The sequence below is a fragment of the Mus pahari genome, chromosome 6 (assembly GCF_900095145.1).
Source record: "Mus pahari chromosome 6, PAHARI_EIJ_v1.1, whole genome shotgun sequence".
In the NCBI taxonomy this organism is placed as follows: domain Eukaryota; kingdom Metazoa; phylum Chordata; class Mammalia; order Rodentia; family Muridae; genus Mus; species Mus pahari.
In genome coordinates this window covers 35,870,890-35,882,253 of record NC_034595.1, presented here as the reverse complement: position 1 = coordinate 35,882,253, position 11,364 = coordinate 35,870,890, and the positions used below count along the sequence as shown (strand labels likewise).

Genomic DNA, 11,364 nt, shown 5'->3' with positions numbered 1-11,364 from the left:
ATCTGAAAATTTACTCAATATAAACACACACACACACACACACACGTGTCTGGGGGTCGGGGTAGGATGTGGGTTCCATAGGGTAGCAATGCCCTCCCAGAGTGAAGGCTGAAAGTTCAGTGAGAACACGTAAACTACAAGCCTGCATCTCAACATCCATGCAGAACACCCTCGTTGTAGGAACGGCAGAAGGAAGTGTCTCACACTGTGTAGAAATTAGTCCATGGTCTTCCTGACCATGTGATCCATGGTACAAGTTGAGTTTCACACAGGTAATATTATGCAGAGTATATTATGAGTTCAAAAAAAATAAAATAAAAGTAAAAAAAGAATTAAGAGTAATGTGGTTAAACAGAACTTTACTCCTCATGCAAATCTTTCTAGAGTTTTATACAAAGCTAAGTACCCTGGCCCAATGTTTTCAGAAACAGTACAGCACAGTAGGGCAACAATGGTGCTGTGTGGCCTCAGACAGCACACATCACTTGGGTGGATCTTGACGGCACAATAAACAGTATGCAGATTTTATTTCCCAAGGCCAAATGGCATAAAACACAACATGGGTTTCACAGTACAAACTGTTACTGTCTAATGAATCCATAATGAAAAATTCTATAATGAAAGATAATATAAAACACAGGTCAAAATTCTTTTTCAAAAACTACAGTTCACACTAGAAGTGAACGCCACCGGGGACTAAATGGTGAATATAAAACAAACGCACAGTACAAGTATCCTTTTGTTCTCCACTTTCCATGATGCACACTGTAAAGAGTTAACCTTTAAGGGTTAAAGAGTTTAATCAATGTCAATGCCTGATCTTCTGAAGGCGATAAAGAACAGTCTGTCTAGCGATACCCAACAGAACATCACTTTGTCAAGCCACAAAGCGCCCAAAAGCTTGTCAAGTAAGTTACCAGAAACCTCTTTGTGGTTAGAACTCAGCTCCTTCCTGCTTGACCTATTATTTGATATTTGACCACTTGGTTGCAAGACACTTGCTCTTTCTAGCTGAAATGTCACTGGGGCATCTTGTCAGCTCCCCGACATCTCGGCCTGACATACAATTTTACTTTTGTGTGCTACAAGGCAGAAAATGCAGGGCAATGGCCTTGTTTTAAATTCTGTCAGCATCAAAGACGGTCATCACTCTTGGGTCTTACCAATAACAAAAACAAAAAACAAAAAACAAAACAAAAAAAAGGAGTCTGTTCTGAAGGTCAAAATGGCCGTTACCTTGAAGTTTTTCAGCTTATACTAAATATATCACCTGCTACACTGACATGAGAACTGTCCTTATAAAGTGCCTAAGCAGACCGCGGACATCCTCCCAACACAGCCGCTCCTCGCTCCCATCAAATACAGGCTTGATAAAAGGACATGGTTTTCAATGACTACTGGGACCAGATTCAGCAGTTAACTTAACTTGTTCAAATGGGCAAGTGGTATCATGTAGCCTTACAGGGAGCAACCTGACCTTCTCACATTGACCAGGAGTGACATTATTGTGCAGGAGAAGAAGCGCCCACATCATTTCTGTTTTGTACAACCTGCTTAAAGTTTGCAACTAAATGCTTGTCTTCAGTCGAGCTGACAAGAGAGAAGAGGGGTTCAGTGAACCATGGCAGGGCTGCCATGAAATGACAGGCATCATTGGCATACATTTCAAATAGCTCTCTCAATCCTATTAAAGTATTGCAGTCTTGCTTTAAAATAGACAAGGAGGAAACAACGTTGATAGATAGAGACTAGAATGGCTTATTGATTTTTTTTTTTTTTAAGTCCGGGGGAAATTACCCAAAATGTGTCATTCTTTAACATTTAAAAATATGTTACATAAAAATGAGCAACTGTGATCATAAATAAAACTTAGGGAGGAAAAAGTGGGTTGTTTCATTATTTAAGGAGACAGATCTCTGTGCACATCGGGATATCACACCATTTTTAAAGGCCCGCTCTTACTTGTAATTAAACAGAACTCAACTGATAAGAAAATCCCCCTTCAAAACAATTTTAATTATATCATTGGCTCTTCCTCCATCTTTTTTTTTTAATTTCTCAAAGTTATAATCCTATCTGAGATGGTCTTTTGGCATTAGCAGGCACCCCTGGAGAGGACTGAGATGACAGAGAATGGGGGGCCGTGTTCGCGAAAGTGTAAGTGTAAGTTGTATCGAGTTCCGCTTGCAATGGAAGCAAGTCCCCAACTGTGTCCATAGGGGCGGCAGCTCTTGAAGGGACGGAGAGGTTGGAATGGTCTCGGGATCCCATCTGTAGAAAGAGAGAAGCAACATTGAGTTTTAAACTCTTACAAAGGTTCTATAAACACAAACGTGGACGTGGGTTGGCGCCTCTTGAGATGTAATACGGGATGGTGCATACCATGAAGTGATCTGAAGGAAACTATACAAAGGAAGTGATTTTACAGCTGTAACTGAATCTATCCATCCTATGTCATAGGCGTTTCAGGACAATGGAGGAACACCGGAACTGTGTATAAAACTTTCTCAGAAGTTTTATATCAAGAAGTCAATGCAACTAGGCATTTGTTGCTTGAGCTTTGACTCTTTGGCCGTTCACAGAGACAGACCCTAGAATAGTTAGATCCATTAGTGTACGCTGTGCTGTTTAGGGGCCTGAGCTGCTTAGGAAATGATCTCAGGTGTTCGTTTCTAAATTACTTTAATAACTGAGTTCACAAGTTTAACCCAAAGAAAAATAACTGAATCCCAATGATTTCTAGAAAATAGTACACTATAATGTAAGGTCTTGTGAGAACTTCCATTGTGCCTTCATTAATGGTGCCTCTCTCCTGTTTTTATAAAGACTGTTTCAATCATCTGGAAATCATTTATAATCATAAAAAACTATAATGCGAAATCAATTTCCCATACATATGTATAATGTATATATATATGTATATGTATATATATATACATATATATATCCACAATATCTGCCATATATATATATATATATATATATATATATATATATATATAGTGGATATATATAGCATATAGATATATAATAGAACCCAAAGTCAAATGTCACATATTCATAAAATACTTGAAAACAAAACTAGCATTTGATAAAGTTACAGTTTAAGGCTTAAGTAACAAAACACCAGAAAATAGCAGTTCATACTTAATGTGAATGAACTCTTAGCCATGAATCAGATGCTATTTTAAAATATCTACACATAGAAGAAAATAATGATCAATTTTAAATCAGAATTTTCCAGATTCTGAGCAAATGAATGTTGGATAACAAGCCTAGCTCTGAGTGTCCACGAAAAAGATTCCAGTTTACAGAGTTTTAAAACATACCCTTTCCTTGGATTCTCTTTAGGTTTGGATAATAACAAAAGGTATGAAGGCCTGCCTCACTGTGTTATGTTATACAAAACTATTTCTACATGTGCAGACAAGGCAGAAACCACCGCTGGCATTAGGAATGTATTAGAGATTCCACTGTTGTATGTGTTACCATTTTTGTAGATTTTTTTTTTAAAGTACAACTGGAGAAAATCAATGCCTGCATCTAACACCTGGTTCAGCAATTTTCTTTGATCTCTGTTCTTTTGATTTCTTGATACTCCACTGCAAGCAGATAGCTGATGGAAATCATCTCTTTTTATGCTGTAAGTTAAAAAAAAAAAAAAAAAAAAAAAAAAAGGTGCCCACCATGGCCACTCAGATATCTCCATGAAGCCCAGAGTTTACTGGACCCCATGGAAGGAACAGAACACCCAAGGCCAAGCATCAGCTGTAGCTGGCAGGGTTCACCTCAGAGCCTTCATTCTGGGCCTGGGCACTTCAGTTCAGAACATGAACACAGGCAGCCATTCACCAGAGGTGATGGGTGTGTCACAAGCATCGGGTGTGTCAGAGGCAGGGGCTGCACCAAGGCAGGGATGCACCAGAGGCAGCAGCGACCCTTCCTAGGCTCTCTCTTACCAGAATCCCTTCAGAGCTAATGCCTGCTGTGTGAGGTGGTGGCCTGACAGCTGTTCCCCACTGCAGACCCAGCGGTTGGGAGGATGCTGAAGAAGCCAAGACAGCGAGTGAGGCTTCACTCTTCTCCCCGGCTTTCTTTAACTTACTAGGGCAACGTTTTTCAATGTGTCGGGTCGAGGCTTCAAAGTTTTGAAGTCTTTTAGGATTTTAGGATGTTGATCAGTTACAGTAATGAGCATTGATGTGATATACAAATTGAAACTGTAATTTTAATCGAGTACAGTGGTTATATCAAATATCCGAGCATGCTGTTTCGACAATGTGACCCTTTTACTCTGTTAGCTGCAGTCACCGCTGTACAGGAGAGTAGAACCCATCAAACTTAGGCTGCCCGACCTAAGGCTTGGAACCTTTTGATTATTCTGTCTCTGGTTCACACGCACGCCCCCAAGCAGTAAGCACCATTCCCCTCTCTGCTCCCTTGAATTCCGTGGTTTCTCATCTCAGTCCCTTGACACAAGGGAGAAATGAGGCATCTGTGCTGGGCTTCTTGCACTTCCATTATAGTCCTCACAAGGACAGGATTTCTCCTTTTGTTAAGTCTGGGCAGTATTCCACCATGCAGCTACCACACAGTTTGTCTATTCACTGGTGGGTGGACACTTGGGTTAATTCCAGAATCTGACTAGTAACAAATGCTGCTATAAACACGGCATGCATACATCCCTTCAACAGACCGATGTCAGTCTTTTAGGCAAATATACAGAAGTAGCACTATACTACTTTGTAATACTGCTTTGGGGTTGTTTGTTTGTTTGTTTGTTAAGAATGGGTTTGCAGCTTTATACCTCAAGTTCCGGCAAACAGACTCAGACCAAGAGATCTGCCATTCTCCTGAGGGTCGTCGTGATGGTCTACACTACAGAAGAGCAAGTTCACCAAACTGACCAAGAGCCCAGCTTTGCCAGTTTTGGAGACGCACACAGCTTCCTAAAATATGTTGCACCTGAAACCTCCCTTTTGTTCCCGTGAGTCCATCAGCCCACATCTGATAAACTGGGCAGCCATCTAGGGCAGCGCTCTGCCAAGCACTGTATTCGCTGAAGATTCTGCCCGACTTGGCACTCTGCACAAGACTTGGGTCGCCTCTTCTTAGCATTCTCCTTATGTGTGTATTTTCCACCACGTGTGTAAAATCGCCCTTTTATCTGATAGGCTGGTTCTGACTAAATAACCTTGAAACATAGTGCTGGGTATTTCTGCAGTATTTTAAATCAGTCTCAGCTTTTGCACATTTCCCTTTGGCCTTATGTTCTTAACATAGAAAATAATCGAGAAAAAAATGGAGGCAGGGAGGGAGGGAAGGAGGGAGGGAGGAAAGAAAGGAGGAAAAGGTGAGGGAGGAAGAGAAGGGAGCGAGAGAAGGAAGGGAAAAGAGAGAAGAGGGTGGGAGTGTAAGAGAGAATATGGATTTCCTTAAAGAGTTTGATTCCTGGACGGCCTCTAGCCAGCAGTCAGACTTATATTTGTGTAAATGAGAACAAATGACTGCTTCTGATACTAGAATCACTTGTGGGACTGTTAGAAAATACAGGAGTCTTTATTTCCATGAAATGAAATAAAATTTGATTTTAAGTTACTTAGTTTTAAAAAACAAACAAACAAAAAGAGCCAGCAGAGTTTCTAGTAAAAATCTGATCTGAGAATTTGATGTTTAAATAACAACTAAATAGTAAGTATTTTTCTTCTTACAAATAATATCAAAAGGAGGCTTGGAAATGCTTTTTGTAATGTAACAAAGAGGTAAGGGTAATAAAAACAACTTTGTAGCAGAGCTCAGTAAGAGTTAATGTCTGCTATCTGATCTGGCACTTTAAGTCCGGGAAGCCTGTGGCCATTTAAACTTCTTCACAAACTGCTTAGATGTTCCGGTTGTCCCACATAAATATAAATTTGGGCAATTTTTAAAAAAGAAATTGTTTACCTGAAATAGGAGCTAGCTGCCATGTGAATCTTTATGGAAGCACTTTTATTCTTTCAATGAGCTGTAAATGATTCTATTACAGCTGTTACTGTTGATCAGCCAAATACACACTCACAATACAGAATGTAGCTACTAAATGTTCCCACTTAAAACACCTGTGAAATGTAGTAATTGAACACACCCAATAGCCGTTTTTAAAATTATGATTTTTCTAAGACTGTTCCCAAACAACAAAAAATAAAGGGCTAGTCTAATCAGAAAATAATCTCACAGTACCTTGTCTATAAATCAAAGCCAATTTGCCAGCCAAGGCTTCTAAACAGCTAGAGCGGGGCCATCGGTCTCCTGGGCGGCATTCACGATGGTTATAGGTTTAGGACTGATGGTTAGAGAGGTGAAGGACAGTGTGATTTAGTCCCAGGCAGGCCATGCTAAGCACATGTCGTAGCAGAGACTGGAGGACTGTACCATCCCTGACATGACTGAAATCAGCCACCTGGGACAGGTGAGTTAGCCTGCCAACGTCTTCAATTCTTTGCCTATAAAATAAGGGGTTAGACTCTTCAACCCCGAAATGGCGTGAGCCTGTTACAGTTCCATGTATGATGGCATATGGTAAAAATATTGGTATCTAACTTCTATGTGACATTAACTTAAAAACTAGGGATTTATAAACATAAAACGTATGGTTTTAGTATTTAAGATTTTGAGAGGTAAGAGAGACCATGAGAGATCACTCTTCTTTAGACACATATCCTTAGGAAAACACTTCTGATGCTTTGAGAACTTCATACCTGCATTTTGATCACACCAACTCCCACCTCCCCTTCACTCCTACCATATGTGCCCCTGTCTCCCCATCCACCCTGGAACCTTGTGTCTACTCTTGGCTCGAGTGTGTGTTTTGTATACCTTTCTGGGTTCAGAACCGTCCTGTAGAGCATGGTCAACCTATCTGGAGCCAACCCCTTAAAGAAAACTGACTCCCCCTCCTACAGAAGCCATCGCTCTCCTCAGCTCTGCATGGCCCCCTGCCCACTCCATGCTAGAAGGCCAACTGGCTTGATCTTGTGCGGGTCTTATGAAGTCAGCCCCAGCTGTTGTGGGTTCCTGAGAGCACTAATCTTGTCTTTTCCAGAAGACACGGTCTTCTCTTCCCTGACCCCTTTCTCTTACAATCTTTCCATCCCCTTTGGTTGCAGTGGTCTTCACACTATGGGGAGAAGGTGTCCCATTTGTGACTGATTCTTAGGGAGAAGGAGTGACCACTGTCCATGGTTCTTAAGTACAGACTAAACCTTCACTTGGCTGAATCCTGCAGTATGCTTTTCCTGACTGCAGTCTCTCTGTGGATGCTTCAAGCGGCTTTGCTGCTGGCTGTCTTTCCATAGGGCGCAACAACTGTGTGCATAGTGGTGAAGAAATCAAAATATCCACAAGAGGGAAAGACAACCAGACTCGCTCACTATTTCCACTTTAATTCTCATGGGTTCTTAGCTCTAGACTCTCAGTACTTAGCATAACAAAAATTTCCTTCCCCCAAAAGTATCTGTGCATCCAGTTCAAGCTCCCCACTTCTCAGTTCTAGCATGCTGGAGTCACAGGACACGGTAGTGGACACAATCAGAATTGGAAGAAATTCAGGAAATTGTTTTCTAACATCCCTGAGTTATATGTATGCATGTGTAGATCCACCTTCAAACACACATACATTTATATTTGCACTCATATGAACATCTGTTATCATATCATTAAATACTTATTTCTTGAAGCTACTAATTCTAAATTCTAGTATGTAATTCCAAACCTTGGGAGGTATTTTATGCATTCTTCTCCCTAGGAATAGAGATTAGCTTGACCCTTGGGTTTACGGATGAGGAAATGAAAGAATCAAGATGCAAAGGAGCATTGGAGAGAACTCTCAAAGGTCAGCATACACCGTAAGGGCCCCATAGACCTAGACACTTAGAAAGGACCGTCATAAAAAGGGAAGCAAGTCAGAAAACTGGTAGAGACATCGGCAAACTTGTCGCACTGTGTTGTTCTCAAGCAGACCCAGCTATCGGGTCCACCTGACTGGTTTGACTTCAGCCTCGACTGCTTGTCTGCCATGGAAAATTGGTGGATTAGTGATTCTGCGTCTCTGTTCTTCCTCTGTACCAGGCCCTTTGCGATGAAGTTTCCTTTTCTGCTTTCTGCTTCCCTGCCCAGCCTCCTCTGCATTTCAAACCCTGGTGCTGTGTAGTCTAGTTTGTTCTGAGTATGGTGCTCCAGGGTATAGACCCACCACTGGGCTATTCATTTTTTTCCCTTGCGGGTGAATTCTTCACCTTTCAAACTCTGGCTTACCTCCTCCGTGAGGCCTTTACAGACGCTCTCCCCCCCCCCCCTTTCCCAACTCCACTGATGACAAAAATACGACCAGAATTTATATCTCCTTGTGAGCATTTATATTTATCTGTATATTTTTGCTTTTCCTATAAAACCATGTATATACCATGTGACAAAATAATTCCTGACTTTGTATGTCTAGCACTTAGCCTTTAGCTAAGACCAAATGAGACTCCTAACTGGCAGGTGACTAAATGTGCAAACTACCAATATCATCACTTTATGGTTTGAGTCTCATGTGGCTCTCTGGTTATTTTATGCATAACAGATTATATCTCACATAGGAGTACCATAGTGTGGCAGAAAGATATGAGCATGAAGTATGTGACCTTTGACAGATTACTTACCCTGTTTATCTGTGCTTAGAAAGACCAGCCCTTGGGGTTATTACAAAGAGCAAATGAAATAAGATTTTAAAAAATGCAATAATTTGTGTTTGATTTTTCTTTCTACTCTTAGTGATAGTAACTTCCAAGTTTATAATTAAAGCTAACATGTATTGTATTTGCATATTAGGCACCATGCTAGGCTCAACTTGGTAGACATTACATGAATTCTCACAACTCAAAGAGAAAGTCCCATGATTCCCCATATCTTACTGTTGAAGAAACTACAGCTCAAGGGAGTAGAATCATGTTGCCCCAGGTCGTACTTTTTAGTATGGCAGAAAGAGGTGTGAATCTTTGTCTGCTTCAGTTGTTTATGCATTGACCACTGTCCCCTCACGCCACCTAAAGCAGATACAGCCTTGGGCTTACTTCACATCTACAGCCACTTCACAAGGCTCAGCACTCTTGGTGACTGGAACATAAAAATTCATGCATTGTGTTGAAGACAGAAGTAAATGCTTTTATTTGGAAAAGCACTTTGTAGCATAAACTGAATATCCTCAGGACCACAGTAAATAAATTACACAGTGTTTACATGATGAAAGTTCCAGTCTTTTTATCGAGATTTTAAGTTGTTGTTAGGCTCTGATGTAAAACTCGGAACTGAAGTTTTAAATTACCCCAGAACATTTAACTTAATTCTAAATTATTTTAAAGATGTCTTGTGCCTGACAAGATAACAGCTCCCATTATCTGCTCTTAGATGTTTCGGCTTCCTGATGTGATCAGGGCTGGGAAGAAGATGAAGAACCTTCCTGGACAGCCTATGTTTTCCTTTGCCTCCCTCAGATCCCACACCCCATTTCTTCCTGAGACTGACTTCTCAGTCCCTTCGTACTGATGGGAGAGTTCCAAAAATGGGCAGAGAATAAAAAGTACCTTCTCCTTGTCTCAGAAACCTGTATTTCCACACAACTCAGAGGGAATTTGAAATGGAAATATATTCATATGCTCAAATATACAAAAAGAACAAGAAATGAATAAACACAAGAATGCTATGTAGGAAATGTTTGGGTGAACTGGTTTTTAAAAATGTGTCTGTAATATCCATGCTAACCACAGGAGTGACTTTCTTAATTTACAAAAAGACTTATGTAATTAAAAGAAAAAAACCTAATTAGAAAATCAGCTAAGGAAGCATGCCCACACTGACAGTGTTTGGCTACCATGGAAAGTTCCAAATGCTTAGTATGCAATGCAGAACTCAGCACTCTCTAGTGGGACTGACGAAAGCTAGGTGGGGTTCGAGCCACTTCTGTCTTGGTGATCTAGAGCTCACATCTTAAAGTGAGGGGTGTAACCTGCTAACTGCACATGGAAGCTACAGAAACTCTGTCAACAATAAGAGATTTCTTAACACAAACTCACCAAAACTTAATTCAAAAACAAAGGTGCAGTTAACATACCTTTGTATATTAAAATATTTGACAATAAAGTTTGCTAATTTGAGGGGCTAGTGAGATGGCTCAGCAATTAAGAACACTGCCTGTTCTTCCAGAGGACCTGGGCTCTATTCCCAGCACCCAGATGGTAGCTAACAAGTCTGTAGCACTAGTCCCAGAGAATCTGATGCCCTCTCCTGGCTTCCACTGGCATTGCATGCATGTAGTGCACATACATACATGCAGGCAAAATGCCTATACACATAAAAATAGACTTTTTATTTTTTTTACAATAAATTAATTTGTTAGTTAAATATTTTTGAAAGAAAGTTTCTGGCTTGATTTTTCTTTTGAAAAATAGTGAAATTAATATTAGCTTTGGATTAGGAGAGAATTTTCACAAGTTTCTGAAATGGTCCTAAACATATTTCTGCCATTTTTAACTATGTAGTTATGTGGAGTGGCGTTCTCAGTATTGACCATTATGAAATTAAAATATCAGTCAATTCTGAAAAATATTAAAGATATTCTATGTCCCAAAACATGAAATATTTAGGCATTGTTTAATTCTTTATATAAAAATAAATAAGCATCCATCTTGTTAGCATGAAAAATTGCTTCAGTAGATGGTAACATATATATATACATATATATACACATATATATATGTCAAAGAATCACTTTAGAAGAAATTCCTTTATGATGTATAGCATCAGATGATTACGTTGAATATTTTATATTCTATTTTTATATGCCAATTGACCCAGGATTACATAAGAGCTTCTTGGGTGAAAATTGGTCACGACTGGAAAAGTTTAAGAATCCCTGCTGTGCAGTGCACTGCACGTATCTAGCTCATGGCAAGACTGTTGGAGAATGGGCTGCTGTATCTGCATTCTGGGCAGCGGAAAGGAAAGGATCAAAGAGAGAGGGTCTGTTTCCATCTGAAGATAGCTCTTAAACCCGAATATAGTGTGCGTGTGTGTGTGTGTGTGTGTGTGTGTGTGTGCGTGTGTATGTGCGTGCGTGCGTGCGTGTGTGCGTGCGTGTGTGGGTATGTGTGTGTGTGTCTGTGTGTGTGTCTGTGTGTGTTTGTGTGTGTCTGTGTGTGGGTATGTGTCTGTGTGTCTGTGTCTGTGTGTGTGTGTCTGTGTCTCTGTGTGTGTGTGTATGTGTGTCTGTGTCTGTGTGTCTGTGTCTGTGTGTCTGTGTCTGTGTGTCTGTGTCTCTGTGTGTGTGTCTGTATGTGTCTGTGTCTG

General features: G+C 40.4%; 1 protein-coding gene across 3 annotated transcripts in view; it reads right to left on the bottom strand.

Moving 5' to 3' along the window:
* Positions 1 to 342: 342 nt before the first annotated feature.
* Ccdc171 (coiled-coil domain containing 171) overlaps positions 343 to 11,364 on the bottom strand; it is a 317,157-nt gene continuing 306,135 nt past the window's right edge. For 2 of the 3 annotated variants that reach the window (XM_029540269.1, XM_029540271.1), the window contains one exon: positions 343 to 2,271. In XM_029540269.1, the coding sequence (XP_029396129.1) occupies positions 2,065 to 2,271 (207 nt within the window). In that variant the 3' untranslated portion in view covers positions 343 to 2,064. The remainder of the gene's footprint in view (positions 2,272 to 11,364) is intronic. The other variant, XM_029540270.1, reaches the window with a different exon arrangement.